The sequence below is a fragment of the Vulpes lagopus genome, chromosome X (assembly GCF_018345385.1).
Source record: "Vulpes lagopus strain Blue_001 chromosome X, ASM1834538v1, whole genome shotgun sequence".
In the NCBI taxonomy this organism is placed as follows: Eukaryota; Metazoa; Chordata; class Mammalia; order Carnivora; family Canidae; genus Vulpes; species Vulpes lagopus.
The window spans coordinates 116,849,374-116,866,185 of record NC_054848.1 but is presented as its reverse complement, the minus strand read 5'-3'; the positions used below and the strand labels follow the sequence as shown (position 1 = coordinate 116,866,185).

The following is a 16,812-nucleotide window of genomic DNA, read 5'->3' as shown; positions in this document are numbered from 1 at the left end:
ACACGCCACCATTGTAAACATGTTCCCTGTGGAGACAGTGTGAATCTAAAGGAACAAAAAATCAGGAAGGATCATAGTAGAGTCCACAGCTATCACTACAAGAGAAATTCAACTGGAAATGCATTCATTTAATTTTCAAAAATTACAACATACAAAACATAATGTAACATTTAATATACTCCATAACTTAGAGAAAATTGTCACTTTCAATTCTATGATTTCTAAGAAAGTATTCAGCATAATTTCCCATGTTCTCTGAAATACTATAATCTTCCTGAGTTAAGATATTAATTTTTAAGTGGAGAACCAAAAAGGCCATTTATAGGAAATAAATCCTTCATTGAAGAATAAGAAAATTATCATGACTTTTTGTACAAAGCCTTGCATAAGAAGCACCGTGCAAACATCAATCAAATATCATGACATTAAAAGGCTATAATATCATGACAACATGACAGTAAAACAGACAGAAGAAACTTACCTGTTTTGTGAAGATTTAGGTGTCAAAGTAAAGAATCTTGGGTAATGGTGTCACCATCCACGGACTGCCCAAGCTAGAAACCTCAAAGTCATTTTAGACCCTCTCTGCTGGCTTCCTTTCAATGGCCCATCTAATTGATCCCTGAATCTCATCAAATCAACCTGAAAAATCTCAAGAATGGCTGTAATTCAAATTGCCAGCATTTCTGCCTGGAATATTTTAATAGCTTGTTCAGTGTTCTTTCTGCCTTAAACCTCTCCAGCCCTATCATGCCCGCTACTCCCTTCTTGCAATCCAGCCAATCCCTGCTCCAGCATGGCTTTTCTAAAGTATCACCTGCCATACTTAGAGCATTAAAAAGATCCTCAACACCTAGGGCTGACACCAAGACCCCAATCTTCCCAACCAATCTTCCATCTGAACTCCCCAAACACAGTGGATTATTTTGCCTCTCAAGGAATCATCAAACCCATTTACAGCCTGATGTGGGCTGACATTGTAGGAAATGTTCGTACTGCCACTTCACCAAGAAAACTTCCAATCACGCTTCAAGAGCTAGCACACCAGCTACTACCTTCTTGAAGAGGCTTTCTTGAACACTTCAGACAGTCTTAGCCAGCCATGCTCTCCACTCCCAAAGAATACTCAACAACCATCTATTATATTTCACTGTGATATTTCGGTTTTTGTGTCTACATCACCTGACTTAAGCTACTTAAGATCAGGCAACATGTCTTCATCATGTCGGCCTTCAAGCTCCTGGCATAGTGCCTGGCACACAATGGGTACTCAATAAAAGTTTGTCAAACAAATGAATAAATGAATAAAACAAACAGAATAAAGAAGATCTGCCTTACAGATATTCTCTTCTAACAGACCTTTCCCACAATGCAAATGACAATATTTTCAGATTTAAAACATCACAATTCATAATATCAGATTCAATGTGAACAACTCAAAATATTACACTTGGGGTTTTTTTTATGTCTGTCCTTGGGCCAAATGTTGTATTCAAATATCCAACAAGACCATTTTCTTTGAGATTTATTTTAGGTGGATTGTGGATTCAAACTGAATTCTCTAATGTGGGTCCTCTTTACCCATCAATCTTGCCTGGGAGGATGTTAGATATCTTCATCTTCCCAAGGATCTGAAGATCACATTTGTTCAAGCAAATAGAGCAGAAATACAGAGAGACAACATGGGTACACTTAGTGGGACCCCACTCTGGGTGAGCCATCCTGGTATGCATCTCTATCGGGTGCCTGAGAGGACATTTCTGGGTCTCCCAGAGGATGCCAGCTTCCCCGGTAAGTTTACCTCAAGACCTGGGTGAATAACATGCTGACAGGCAAGGGGAGGTCCAATGGCAGGTTTGCTTTAAAGCCAGGGCCACATTCTTAACCAGCTTCAGGAGTCATTGTTCACACATGTAGCCTGACTGAACAGTGACTCCTGAGACTGTATAAGATGGCAGTTACTTTGGCCACCACCAACCTAATTAATGAAAGTACAACACAGATGTAACAATTCTTCTACAGTACATACTTTAAGTAGTGAGCTATCATGGCACCCCTCTATCACAGGAGCATGGCCCTCGAAACCCCACTAATTTCTACAGCTTTAGTTTAGCTCATTTGATCTAGCTAAGATCTGACTTCCTTTTTCTCATCAACGCACGTATTTTAGCTATTTGAAGTTTTACCTTAACCTTGTTTCATCTTTAAAGCCTTAATGAGATAGATCCTTTCTCCTACCCATCCTCCAGAACCTAGATATCTTCCTGGAGGCTAGGTAAAACTTCACGGAGTACCAAGAAAGCCATCATTCTCCAACCTTCTCCTCCTAGAAGTCCAATGGCTTTCTCTGGCCTCCCAGGGAGACATGTGGACACTGACACATCCAGACGCATACCCATGTGCACAACCCCCCTGACACAGCAGCTCTGAAGAGCCAGTGCAGGCTGCCACACACCATCAGTCCTTTCATCCCGTTTAACTCAAAGTCTCAGGCTGTGCAAGAGGATCTGTTCTTCCTGGAATCTCAAAAACCCGTATGATGCCCCACCCAAGTCAAACACAAACTTCAGTGCCCTGGGAGCTTGGGCACTCCAGCTCTAAGACGGCAAAAGACACATCATTGTCACCTCATGAGTTACTAAGGTAAGAACCCTTTCGAATGGTGATGTGATTTGTAGTGCGAAAGGTATTTCTGATCCTGGGTGCAAAGCCTTTTTTTATCCACCTGTGTATAGACCTAGCAGCGCCTCTACTCCAGGGGCCAACTCTACCTCAACTATAGCTATCTCTCCCATCTCTAGGATACTGCCCTCTACCATCAGCAGGGCTGACTTCCCTCCCTTCTCTGCTCAAACATCTTCCTGGTGATGACAGGCAGAGGACACCAAGCGTGTTTTGCTGTCTGAAGCTTTGTCTAGATCTAGTCCAGGGCTTGGCACACTACATGCTCCAAATCAGATCCAGCCCGCTGCCCAGTTGTGTATGGCTCACAGGCTAAGAATGGCTTTTACACCATAAAATGGTCGAAAGAAATGAAAAGAACATTTCATGACCCATGGGAACACATGGCATTTAAGTTTCAGTATCCAAAGGTAAAATTGTACTGGCATCCAGCCACACCCGTTCATTCAAGTACTGCCCATGGCTGTTCTCACACTACAGTGGCAAATTGGAGTATGTGCCACAGACTGTATGGCCCACAAAACTGAAAATGTTTAGAAGAAGCTTGCCCACCTAAGCTTTAGTTCATAATTGAGTCAATTGTATTGACAAATTCTTTATTACTTAATGAGAAAAAAAACCCTTTATACTTACTATTCTAGAAGATTTTTAAAAATCACTTTTCTGCAGTTGTATTTAATCACTTATTCACAGAAATGTTCTCTCACATAGGCACAGTTAAGCTGAAGAGCTCAGAGAACTGGGCTACAAACCTGAAGTGGCTTCTGAGATGGAGGAGCCCACCTTCCTCCTTTGGACTGGCTTGGGTTTTTCACAATGAACACTGCCTGGCCTCCCTCCATTACTGGCCTGGGAAGTAGAGGAATGACCCTTTCTCAGAGTGGGTTGACTAGCGGCCCCCCAAAACTCATGTCTACCCAGAACCTCAGAATGTGGCTATTTGGAAATCTGGTCTTTGTACAGATGTAATTAGTTAAGGCTCTAGGTATGAAATCACCTTGGATATCAAGTGGGCCCTAAATCCAATGACTAATGTCCTTACATGAAGATGTGAGGACACAGAGAGACATACAGAGGAGAAGACGAGTAAAGATGAAGGTAGCAATGGGAGCAAAGCTGCAACAAGCCAAGGGCCGCCTTGAAGGTAGAAGTGGCAAGGACAGATTCTCCCATAGAGCAAGTGGAGGGAATTCAGCCCTGCCAACACCCTTGTGGATCTCCAGCCTCGGTAACCATGAGAGATTACACTTCTGCTGTTTGAAGCCATCCAGTTTATGATACTTTGTTAGGGCATCTATAGAAAAGTAATATATCTTCCATTTCTAGAGTCTTATAAATTTTTCAAAGACCTTTCACAGCTACGTAGCTCACTTATGCTCACAGTGACTTTCTGGGCAGGGAGTCCATGGATGACCTGCATTATTGTGTGGACGTCCAGGGAGAATCACCCATGTAGTATCTACAAATAAAAGCCAGGGAACCTGCCCATCCTTTGCTAACTACTCTTGCAAATTGATGATCTGTAAGCCGTTTTCATCAGTCTACGTGGGGGGCTCAGACATTTGAGAGAAGTCTTACTCATACCTTCTATAGCGATTATTTACATGCTTGCTTTTTACTGACCTCTCAGTCACGTGTCAGGTTTATCTCCATGGTGGTTTTGTTTCAGCCCCAGAAATCCAGATTTTAGCTATGTTGTCTGAGCACTCTGCTTAAACCATCTTACCAAATAGGCAAAAACTCGGAAACTTCATGAACCAAGAAAAGGTCCTCTAACAAGTTGTGTCATATGTTACTCATTTAGGAATATTGCAAAAACACTACTTCTCACCATATTTGTAAATGAAAAACATATGACTGTAACCTGTAATACCACAAGAAAAATTGCTCTTTTGGTATGCTTGGCCCCAGACTTTTGAAATATGAACCCAGCAAGGGAATTTCAACTTAAGCTGGATTCAGCTTGTTATTCTCTTGCCCCTTATGTGCCAGCAGAGAAGCTACTTTTAGAAAATTAACCCATACATATATAGTAGCACGCTGGACACCAAATGCCATCATGAAAACGACACTGAGGACCTGGCTTCTAGTCCCAGCAGAGTCACTTGCTGGCTGTGTGACTTTAGGCGAGAAACTCTAAGTCTCTCTCAGACTACACTTCTGCATCTATGAAAAGGGAATGATAACCCTGGATGGTCTTAGAATCTGATCCAAATAAGATGGCTAGAGGGAGACGTTGGTCAAGTGGTACAAAATTCCAGTAATGGAAGATGACTAAGTTCTAGAAATCAACTATCCAGTATGGTGACCACAGTTAGCAATACTGTATTGTATACTTGAAATTTTCTAAAAGAGTAAAATTGTAAGTGTTCTCACCACATACTCAAAACCCAGAAGATATATAAGGTGATGGATATATTAATTAACCTAATCTAGGGATGATTTCACAATGTTCACATATATCAAAACATCTTGTATACCTTGAACAGACACAATTGTTGTCAATCACTCCTCAATGTAGCTAGGGGAAAATAAGATGACGTATGTGAAAGCATTTATAAATTATCAAGTACAAGAGGCAAAGGTGTTTATTATAGTCACCAACATTATAAACTCCATTGGTAACCAAAGCACAGCACTTCTTAAAAAGATAGTTAATTAAAGATTATTTGTTCTCACATCAATTAAAAAATACTAAAGAGACTTACAACAGCCGTAAAGAGTTTATAACTCCTTTCTAAAGCCCTTTGCATTCACTATTTGGGTTGAATCAATATGGTTATCTACTTGTCAATTTTTCTTATTCTTTAACACAGAATGTGAGCAGCCTGTTTTTTATGACTGGCTCAGAATGTACTAAGCTAATCGATATATCCAGTGATAACAGGATGATTTGGAACACACATAAGAAAAGCTTATCATTTTACTGCATACTGAATTTGTCAAAATATTTTCCGAGAAGTAATGTGAAAATAGAAGTTCTCCATCTTTCATGATGTGAGTGGGTGGCGACAAAAGGATTAGGAGGCTATTTCCTGAGTTCACAGCTTGGTGTTTTCCAGTGAATTATAGCAGATAGCTGTTTATATTTTTTAAAAATTAGTTGAATCTGGGCTGAGCTAGTATCCAACCCCAAAGGAAGATCCAATTCTAGTTTTCCCCTACTTACCTAGTCTTAAAACTTCCCCAGCTGTTCTGAAGAGTGGTTGATTAAGAGGCTGGTGCAGGCAGGGTTCACATCCCTCTACGCTGTCCCCAGACTCTCAGTAGGGCGTGGGCAACCAGGGAACAACTGAAGTTACCTCCCAAGCAAGGCAGGTTTGGGCCCGTTGCAAAGGAGAAGCATGCCCTTAGAGATGGACAGCTGGAAGAAACCTCACTGGAGACCCAGCGTAAACTCCTCATGTAACAGGAGGCAAAATTGCTCTCTCAAGACTTCACAGAGCAAGTCAAGGCCAGACGTGGAATCCACAGCTCAGTAGGACATCATCCAAGCCCTACTTGCTAGTACACCATGTGTTCCATCACATAAGATTGACTTTCAGCTAGCTTCTAAAGATTCACTGAAATTATTAATAAACAGTGATGTTTAAACACATGTCATTATTAAGGATGACTTAAATTTGCGTGGTATAGGAATTAAAGGTTTTCTTTTTTCTCATGGAATAAGAACAAGTCAATCTTTTGGCTTTTTTCCAAACAAAAGAATGTTAGAAGTGACAAGGGATTCAAAAGCACAGCACAGCAAAAAATAGCAGACGTTCCAGGATGCCGAGGGCTACAATCACTTATATCCAGCCTCAGAAAAGAAAATACAGATGCTAAAGAACAGGACTCGAGGAAATGAGGAGGGAAAAAAAAAAACACTCAAAAACAAAACCAGGGATCTGCAAGATCTTTACTAAAGCCAAAGTTGAGCTCTACTCCTCAGTCTGCCTCGTTCTGATGAGCAAATGGAGAGAAAGAGACAATGCACATTGGGGGGCAGCATGGAAGGAGAGTGTGGTCCAGAACAACCACTTCAGCACTACTGTAGAAAGAGCCTTGGGAAAGCACTGTCAGGAAAAGCTGATGTCTCCAAAGCAAGAAAAGAGGGAAGAGGGAACACCGGAGCTCAGAAGTTACTGCTTGGAGCTGGTGAGAGCAACAGGCTCGAGCGAGGTCCTCGGTCAGAGCACATGAAGCCATTGCAAAGGTGAAGTTTCAAGTTAACCATCACCATCCAGCTGCCACATCGCACTTTGGTGCTATAACCCCACAGCTGCAGACAAACTGGCCCATCCTCAGAATGTATCTTGCAGGTTCTGACCTCCCTTATTTGTACTTGCCAATCTCCCCACCTATGACTGAATTGTACAAGTATGAACTTCCCTCCTGATCCTTCTTCACCTACTGTAATCCCACCCAGTATTCAAGGTCAGGTTAAAAAAAAAACTTTCTTAAAGATTTGATTTATTTATTCATGAGAGACACAGAGAGAGGCAGAGACACGGGCAGAAGGAGAAGCAGGCTCCCTGTGGGGAGCCTGCTGCGGGACTCGATCCCGGTCCCCAGGATCATGACCTGAGCCAAAGGCAGACGCTCAACCACTGAGCCACCCAGGCGTCCTAAGTTCAAAATTTATCTTGCATTCTATCTCTGTAAAACCTTCTGGAGTTGCTTCTATGCATCAATGTCTGGTGAAACAGCCCTAAGACTATGAGGATGGTCTTGGCTACCCTTCCCCAAGACACCCTTCCTGATTACTCAGCACCTCTCTCCTCTCAGTCACAAACAATGCAAGGCTCTGGCTGGGTTCTATCTGTCTTACTGGCTATCCTTTCCAGATGCTTAGTTGGGGCCACTTCAGTCAGCTTAGGGAGACACTAAAATTCTGGGGGAATGAAGAGGTGTGGTAAGGAAAACGAATTTTAGCACCCATGGCACCATGTGGTTGGAAGAGTTAGTCAAAAAGCCTCAATAAAAAGCAAGCACTAGGTGATGGGCTGGCAGAGGATTTACAAAGCTTTCTGGATCTTACACTTCCATGGAATAAGTGCTAAGATCAAGGCCTCTGCTGGTACCCTGAATGTGTGAAGACTTTCAGAGGTATCTTCATTCATTCCCGATGAGGTGAGAATAAATCCTATTATTACCCTGGACTGGAGACTATTTTGTTTCCATAAGAATGGGCCAAAAATAAACTCGTGATGTATATCAAGTGAAATCTGTTTGACCCGGTTGCACCCAGTAGTTGATGGCCTTCCATCCTTTGAAGGAGCTGCCTCTGTGGTTTCTGTGGGGCTGCTGGGGCACATCCAGCACATGAATGCTAAGCTACAGCACATGAATGCTGTTCTCTGCAGTTCTCCCACAAGAGACTTGAGCTTCCTATCTACCTCATAATAAATAAAGCTAATTATACCCACAGTGTTCACTGCATAGGATGCAAAACCAATAGAGCAAGTCACAAATGCAAGCAATAACTTTTCAGCTGGTCAACAAAGCCAGCCACTAAAATAAGCTAAAGGCAGATCCCATCATTTGTATCAGTTCCATTAAACTCTTCTAAGAGATTCCTAATTTTGAGGCAATTGTGGCCTCAGACAGCCTTAGGTCACAGGCAAGAGCAGCTTGTGAGGCAAATGATACTTTATGGTGATGGCACTCCACCCATTAGTATTGTACTTATGAAAGCTTATTGACCTAAGATGGAAATACTTAATATCTATCATCGATCCTTTAATTTACATGTGATTATTTACCCCCCAAACAATCCTACCAATGAACTGTGCCAAAATGCAAAGCTAGCCACACCAAAAGATTTTTATCCTAATGAGAAACATAAGTAAAACATCTGTAATAAAATCAAGTATAAAGCTACATTTATTAACAAATTCATTTCCTAATAAAATACCATCTGCAAGCTACCCTCAGTTTCCACTTGATATAAATAGGTCTTTTACTGTTTCAGACGCAGTTCCCAGAAAATTCTTCTAAGCTCAACTGCAAAACACATCAGTCTTTGGGGTGGGGGGGGGGGGAGGTTGCCTGGTATGTTAGTAAATTTTGCAAAACTAAGTTTTAAACAAATTATTTTGTTCCAAAAGCATGCTTCCATTGAAAAGCTGACCTTTTGCAATAAAGTTGGTTAGATTTCTAGAATCCTTAGCATGGATACAGAAATTCTAAGAAGCAAGGAAATGTTTCAAGGATGGGCCATAAATAAAATTTCCCCACTCTACACACGAGCATAGACACATAAGCAAACATGGGCACATGCACATGCTCATTCTACTTCAGTCTCTCAACTCACAAGTATATTCATATCTGCTTATTTGTACATCATAGAATACTGTCTGTGTTCTGGTCATTCAACTTCACACAGCTCCCAAATGTACTTCATGAACACACAAGTTGGCGTCTCTCACTAGAGCCAGGGACAGAGTGGGGAATACTCACAGAGCCCCCTGGCTGCTCTCCGGACAAGCCCTTTTAGCAATAACCAAGGAATAATGCTACCACTCATCAGTGATGGCTAATTTGACTGGGGACCCAGAACCCAATGCCTGGACCTCTTGGCGCCAGGGACCGGGGCTGAATTCTCATGCTAAGTGCTTTTGAAAAGTGCATCAAGATTTAATAGGGTGAATTTCCAGACTTGGTCAGAGTTTTAGCCACATAAACTCCATTAGGTGCAATGCTCCATAATGCTCCACCCTGTCTATATTTATGCTCATGTTTTAACCTACACCCTTGTAAGTTCTCGGGCCAGCTGTCAGACTTCTCATTTCCTTGCATCCTATTCTTGGTTTCCACATTTCCCTTGAAGCCAATATGTTCCCCTGACTTGAGGGCCCTAAGCTTCTGACCATCCCTCTTTCAAATCCTTCTTTGAGACCTATATTTTAAAATAAGTACTCTCTCCACTGATCTCTCATCATGACATTATTACATCTGACCCATTTTTTGTACGAGGCTCTACCAAAGTCTATTTGTACCATCACCAAAGGTTGTGTGCACATAGGTGGCTCTTTGGATGTTCATCTCCAGAGTTGAAGACAGCTCAGACTCTCTTTGGAAACGTAGCTCTCATTGGTGTGCCAGAGCATTGAGTTTAAAAAAAAAGAAAAAAAGGAAAGAGAAAGAAAGAAAGAAAGAAAGAAAGAAAGAAAGAAAGAAAGAAGAAAAGAAAGAAAGAAAGAAAGAAAGAAAGAAAGAAGAAAGAAAGAAAGAAGAAGAAGAAGAAGAAGAAGAAAGAAAGAAAGAAAAGAAAGAAAGAAAGAAAGAAAGAAAGAAAGAAAGAAAGAAAGAAAGGCAAAAAAAAAAAAAAGAAAAAGCATGAAGTCGTTTCTGAATCTGGGTCAGCCATGTTGTGAATATCTAAGAGAGAGATTACAATGGAGTGAATCTCACTGGGTCTGTGACCTGTCCCTCGGCTAATGAGGTCCAGACACAGGCTGACAGACCTTTTAATGGGCCAGTGCCATTCCCAGACTGGCCCCAAGTGATGGCATTGCTGTGGCAGGAGGGAATGACACCAGATACCAGGGCAAGAGAAGGGACAAGAATGATACATGCCAGCCTCTCATTATACTCCTCTCCCAAGACAGGCTTCTTGTTGGATTTTAAGGATTTCAATCCCATATGAAGTCATCCAGTGGAAATGAGGATGAAGACTTCGAAACGACTGTGCAGGAGCAGAGCAGAGTAAGACACAGGCAGATAGGGCACAACTAAAGAGATTTAACTGATGATGGATTTTCAAGCATTCATTTCCCTTTGTTTGTGGTAGTTGATTAACACCATGGCTTAGAAAATGTACTCAAGTAACCATTTTTTAATTTCATTCATTTAACAAATATTTATTAAGTATCTACTGGGTGCCAGGCATTTGCTAGGCGCTCGGGATACAAAGAAGGAGACATTCCTTGCTCTCCAGGAGCTCACAGTCTAGTAGAGGAGACAGACACATAAATCAATGGTAAGGCGCTAGAGGAGCCCAGAGGAAGCAGGGGAGCTTTCACAGAGAAAGGAACAATCTAGCAGACTTGAAGGAGGAACAGGGCTTCACCAGAAGACAAGGGAGAGGGGAGGGAAAGACGTTCTAGGCTGAGAGAACAGCAGGCACAAAAGCAAGGAAGCATGATATCGCGTGACATGACGGGGAACCACAGGTAGCCACTCGACATGGCTGAGACTTCGTCTGCAGGTGAAGAAATGATGAAATGGGAAGTCAGAGAAGGAGCATGGAATCAGAGTGAAGAGCTTTGTATGCAGGACTAAGAAACTTGGACCTTGTCCAGGAAGCGATGCGAAGGCACTGGAAGAATCCAAAGCAGGGAGTGACATGGTTGGATCTGCCCATGATGTCAGCCCGAATGGAGGATGGTTTGGAAGAGAGGTGAGACTAGAGGCAGAGCAGAGAGGAGGGGCCATCACAGGGGCCCACGGGCACTCCGAAGGCAGGGAGGGTAAAGAGGGGACAGGCTGGAGAGATCTTTGGGAGGAAGCTTGACAAGACTTGATGAATAATGATACAAGAAGCAAGACGGCCTCAGAAATGAAAAGATATGAAAAGCATGCATTCCGAAAATATGACCCACAGCCCCATTCCTCCCTCCCTCGGTGTTCCCATCATCCTCTGAAGTCCCCGCATCTGCTGAGTGTGAACGAGGGTGTGAGAGCCAGAGCGGCGCATACAGTCAGATTTCTCTAATTCAGACACCACTAACTTGGAATCTGCAACAATTCACACCGACTGTCTGTGCCTCCCATTGAGTAAGAATTTCAACCTACTTTCTTCCTCTGTGTCTTTTCAAGCCTTTAGGCACCAGTAACAGGAATCCAATCTAAAAGCAGTGGCTTCTTCCAATCAAGCGCTGGAGGTGCAGTAGGGCAGCCGCTTACGTGGTGGTATCTGGGGGGCACCCAATATATGACCCCCACCCAGGAGCCACAAGGCCTGGGATCCAATCATTAGCGATTCACTCCTTTGGGAGAGGCTGTGGTCCCTCCGACTTCTCTTTTATAAGGCAATGATTCCTGAGATGGGTGGGACATTTAGTCACTCTAAACCCAGTGGGATGGTGGTTGAGTATAATGCCTTTGGCTTTGACAGAAGGGATCAAGGTAGTATAAGAGGGCTATGGAGGTACTTGTGCAAGACGGTTGGTGCAGAAGGCAAGATTGAGGGATACGGAAGACAACGTTAGGATCTTGCCAAGGAATGGCCCCAGTAAGCATTCAAGAAACTAATATTCTTAAAGAATGCCTTCCACTTCCGATGCCAGCAAACCACATGTTTATATTCTTGTACCTTAAGGAGCTTCTGTGCTTTGTGCTTATGAGATGCTATCTGCTAGTGAAGGCCTATGGTGACTCCCAATCTTTGCGTGGACCTCACACTGCTTATGACCAGTTATAATCTCCAGTGTTATTAGTTCGTACATATCACTACAAGTGCACTCTCTGAGACTATTTTCTAAGTGCAACTTCTCATTCACTCAGACTGACCTTGTCTGTTGCCATTCCACATTATGGAGATTTGACTGTATTTGCAGAATGGTAATCAGCCAAGTCAGAAGTGACAGAAGATCGAGACTGAGACTCTGATCTTGAAGAGTCTCCTCTATGGCTCAAGAAGGTAAATAAGAGCTGCTGGTGAATACTTGATTATAGAGGTTAGAGCAGTCAACTAAGGAAAAAAATGAAACAAAACAAAACTTTAAAAATTACTTACTTCACTTGTTTGGAGAATCGTGAACTTGGGCAGTTTAGGCTTTGAACTGGCTGCACTGGGTTTTCCATCCAAGAGGGATCCAAATGACAGATTCCCAAAGCTGTTCTCGAATTCAATTGAGGGCTTCAGTGTCGGAGGGACGTCTGATGCCTGGTCCTGGCCATCCATGGGTCTGACATACGCAGTTGGCTTTTGCTGCCCCATGTTTGTTTTGCAGTAAAGCCCTGGTGGAAAGTTCTGAACTGAAAGGCCACTGCTGGGAGCTAACAAAGAGGAGGCAACTAGGGGAGACCCAGGAGCTTGCACTGTGAATTCAGATTCTTCTGGTGAGACGGATTGAAAGATTTCTTTGAACGGATCCCCTGCACTGGATTTGAGACTACCATCTTCCTTTGCAGATGCATTTGACTCTTCAACTACTCCGACCTGGGGCTGTTCAGCTGGGTAAACAAAGAAGTCTTCCAGTCGGGCTTGGGGCTGGTCCTGTGTAGATGGCTGCAACTTGTTTGGCTGACCACTGGCCTGGCTGGCTGGGACAGTGCTAGCACTCTGACTATCTCGGGGCCACTCGGCTTTTGGTTTCCTGTTGCTGTGTATTAGAGTGGAATTCAGTATCACGACGGAAGGTGGAGGCATTGGTGCCGAGGGGTGAGTGCTATCCTGGTGAGATGGGAGCATTCGGTTCTTTTGTTCTGGGAAAAAGCTTGGTTCATTTTTGTTGATGGGAGTCTGGGGCACCGAATTCTTTGGGATTCCCACTAGATGATTCTGATTAGAATGGTTAGTTAGCAAATCCTTCATTTCATCATAGTTTCCCAGCGTGTTCTGGACTCGGTTGGCAAGTGCATCCCCTTTGTTTGTCTAAAATAACAAAAAGATGGGGGTGGGAGGAGAGAGAATGAATAGGTTTGTGTTTCCTAATGTTAATGTTTCAAACAGATGCCCTAAGTAGACTAGCATATAGGGTTCTTTAAAATTCTCATGCTGCCATATAATTTCATACTTTTCATGTGCTATGTAAGAAAAAAAAAATCAATAACACTATTGAAAGAGCCTCTTGGAATGAGTTGTGTGATTAACGTCTGTATACTCCCTGGCCTGTCCTTAAACATGCTCATTGGGAGAAAGTTTTAAATTACGTCGCTTATGAATTTTATTAGCAAAGTAACTTACTTTAGGTCAGATGAACTGAATGGTTATATTCCATATTGTGATGAACAACTTCAGCTTAGTGATCACTGGAATTGTAATGGAACGTTTGACTTATATTTGTTCTTGACACGTCAGCCCTTTGTGCCACATTATACCATGAAAAAGGCTTAGCCCATTGGATAAGGAAATCAGTGAAACTGTGCAGTCGTGAATGCATTGGTTTAGAAAAGCTCAACATCTAATTGAGCTAACATGACTAAAGCGAATCTAATTCCTTTTCATCAAAGGACTGTATAAATTACTGGTGTCAGCCCACATATTCTGGGGGCAACTGTGTATATATTGATGATTCATGTTTGTTTACTTTGAAATAGTGCAATTGTTCATCAACACTGACTCAAGCTCTCCTGTGTCTTTTCAATGATCTAGAAAAAATTTGTTCAAGAACTCAAACTGTTGCCTACGTAAATCAAAACAAAGTCAGATTTCCAAAGTGATGTTGGCAACTAAATCATTCTATGGACAATCAACAGACCAGTTATATCATCCCCTGTAGGAAATACTAATCTTGTTAAAATGGCTGTGGTTGTTTTTCAAATCATTAAGTTGCCGCATGGGTTTTTGTAATACAGAAAGCACTGCTTTCATAACTAGAAAATTGTAGACAGCTATATGCTTGGAAACGGCATATAGATTTTGAAGAAAGCTCAGCTGTTCATCTTTGAAAGTGACTTCTTACTATTCCCTTTACAAGACAGAGGTGTTCTCAAAACAAGCTGTTGTATTTGGAAGGGCAAAGGACTTCTTTGTACCCAGGCTGCACTACCCTGGTACGAGCCATTGCAATGAAACAAGGCTACAGGCATCCATGGAGCCATGTGGCAGCAGAACCACTGGATGGGGAAGACACCCACCCTATGTAGCCTCTAGGTCCCAAGAGCCCATGGGCATGCTCTCCATGCATGGGAAGGGGTGACAACCTCCCCACTGGTACAGCCTCCACTGCAGATGTTTAACATCTCAGATTTCTCACATGCCCTTAACTCAGCCCAAGCTCCTGGCAATACACAGGGAGTGTGCCTACCCAAGTCTGGGATCTCAGTCTAAACCTAGGCTGTCTGGCTGTGTGCTGTTCTCTGTATGTGATAATGGAAGTGTGCAGATGAATGGAGGGTGAAGTGCTGGAAATGGATGAAATCACCCAGAGAAAGAAAATACAGAATGAGAAGATCAGGCTCAGGAGGCCACCTTGGGATGTATCAACCTTTTTTAAGCGATCGAGAGAAGAGGAGCCTGCAAAGGATACCAAGAAGGAGCAACCAGAGAAGTAATCAAACTGGTGACCTTGGCCTCGTTGTTAACATGATCTCCATGTACTGTATGCGGTATCCAAATCATAGCATGTGTGAAATCATATAAGACATTTCCAAAGAAATGAGGGCAGTGAGGGAAATAGGATTCCAGAGATTAAGGAAAAGTATGCTCAATATCTGCTAAAAGGGTTCTCTTGGGGATGGGGAATTTCGGAAATCCAATAAATGTCCGTTTCACCTTTCTTATCCACAAGAACATCTGATATTGCATCACATGCAACCTTGGTGCTAAAGCAGTGATTAAACAATTAACATTCTATATAATCCTCGGCTGGATAATCGCTCACTCCATTTTCAGAAGTACATTTGAAAGGCCTATTTAATGGATAGAGACGGGTAGAAATCACTTACATTCCCTGAAAATCCCTAGTTTTGTCCATTTTAATGGCACAAATTACTCTTCAGCTAAGGCCAGAATAAACTCTGGATATGGTGGTTTCCTTCCATGGTGGCTTGTGACAAAACATTTGGGCAGCAGCCAAAACCCAGTCTCCCCCCATTCAGTCCCTTCATTCAAAATGAAGAGATTTCATCATGCTGAGCGCCCAGTAAGAATTTGATGCAAGCTTTAGATACTTGCAAACTTGTTCTGGCCCCTCAAATAGTTAACCTCTTAGGTCAGATGATGGCCTAATGAACACTAGTACTTGACTATTTTCAAGGATCTGACCCAGCAAGGTGGGGGAGACAACACCATTTCATTTTCCATGTTAAATGTCTTTGTTTTTACACTGCTTCATTTCATGAATTTGTGCACAGGAAAACCCCACACCTGGAGCTATTAGCCTAGCCCCTAACTCAAAGATTCCCTCAAAGATTATTCTGTAAGATAAGCACTTTTCCATTTTTGCCTTAGCTACCAGGAAGCTCAAAGTTCAACTGGCTGAACCTTCATTGGAAGTTTCTTGGACATTCATTAAAAGTTGCCTGAACTTCCATTGAAACGGAGTTTAAAAAAGGGGGGGGGAAGGGGGGGGAGAAAAACAAAAAGAAACTGAGTTCTACAGAATCAGAACTGTGCCTCGAGATGTCAAAGAGACCAGCACAAAGTAACTCACTCTCTCCAGGCCAACGTGGTCAAGACTCAAGAACCTTAAGACTCATTTGCTTGCAAGCAAGCTAGTCACATTTCTGTTCCTGTTTAGTAGTAAATAAAAGGGACATGTTCATCTTTTCTTCAATGGAGAGAACCTTGATTAGGTTTTAATGTCTCTTAATTTACCTCTACTGTTATAATGCTCTGGGTTTCCAATGCATGCAAAGATTCTTTTTCCCATCTCAGGTTTTAAAATATGCTTGAAATTAGGAGAACTGGCCAATGTCTAAAACTATAGCTACATAAATAAAATCAGAGGAAAATTAAAAGTTCTCTGACTAGGTCTAGAAAATCAACCTCCCACCATTGAAGGTATACTACAGTAATGATTTATTTTCCTGCATATAAGTATGAGCTCTTAAAGGTCAGAGACCACCCTTCGTTCACCTTTATATCCTCAAGACTTATTAGCACCATGTCTGGTGTATATCAAGCACTCAAAAAAACTGTTACTAACACGAACAAAATCAAATTATAATTCATACCCTACCTATATAAAAATAAAGGCTTTGAAACAGCTTGGAGTAAAAGGTACGTAAATAGAAAAGCAAAAGTCAGTCTGATTCCATTACCGTGACTAAACATCAAATTGCACTTTGAGCTCCCTGGTAGCGAAGACAAAAAGGAAAAGCTCAGAGCTTACAGAATTCTCTTTGTCTGATGGAAGGAAGCATAGTTTAATTTATTAAATAAGACAAATGATTTCCAGATACTAAAATGTAAAAAGAAATTCTTATTGGTTCAGTTACAAGAACCTTTGAACATGGGGCACCTGAGTGGCTCCGCCG

General features: G+C 42.2%; 1 protein-coding gene across 5 annotated transcripts in view; it reads right to left on the bottom strand.

Annotated features, from left to right (window-relative positions):
• The window catches only part of AFF2 (AF4/FMR2 family member 2), a 467,806-nt gene that overhangs the window by 292,244 nt on the left and 158,750 nt on the right, over window positions 1-16,812 (bottom strand). For all 5 annotated transcript variants that reach the window (XM_041740303.1, XM_041740305.1, XM_041740304.1 and 2 more), the window contains one exon: window positions 12,404-13,264. In XM_041740303.1, coding sequence (XP_041596237.1) covers window positions 12,404-13,264 — 861 coding nt within the window. The remainder of the gene's footprint in view (window positions 1-12,403; window positions 13,265-16,812) is intronic.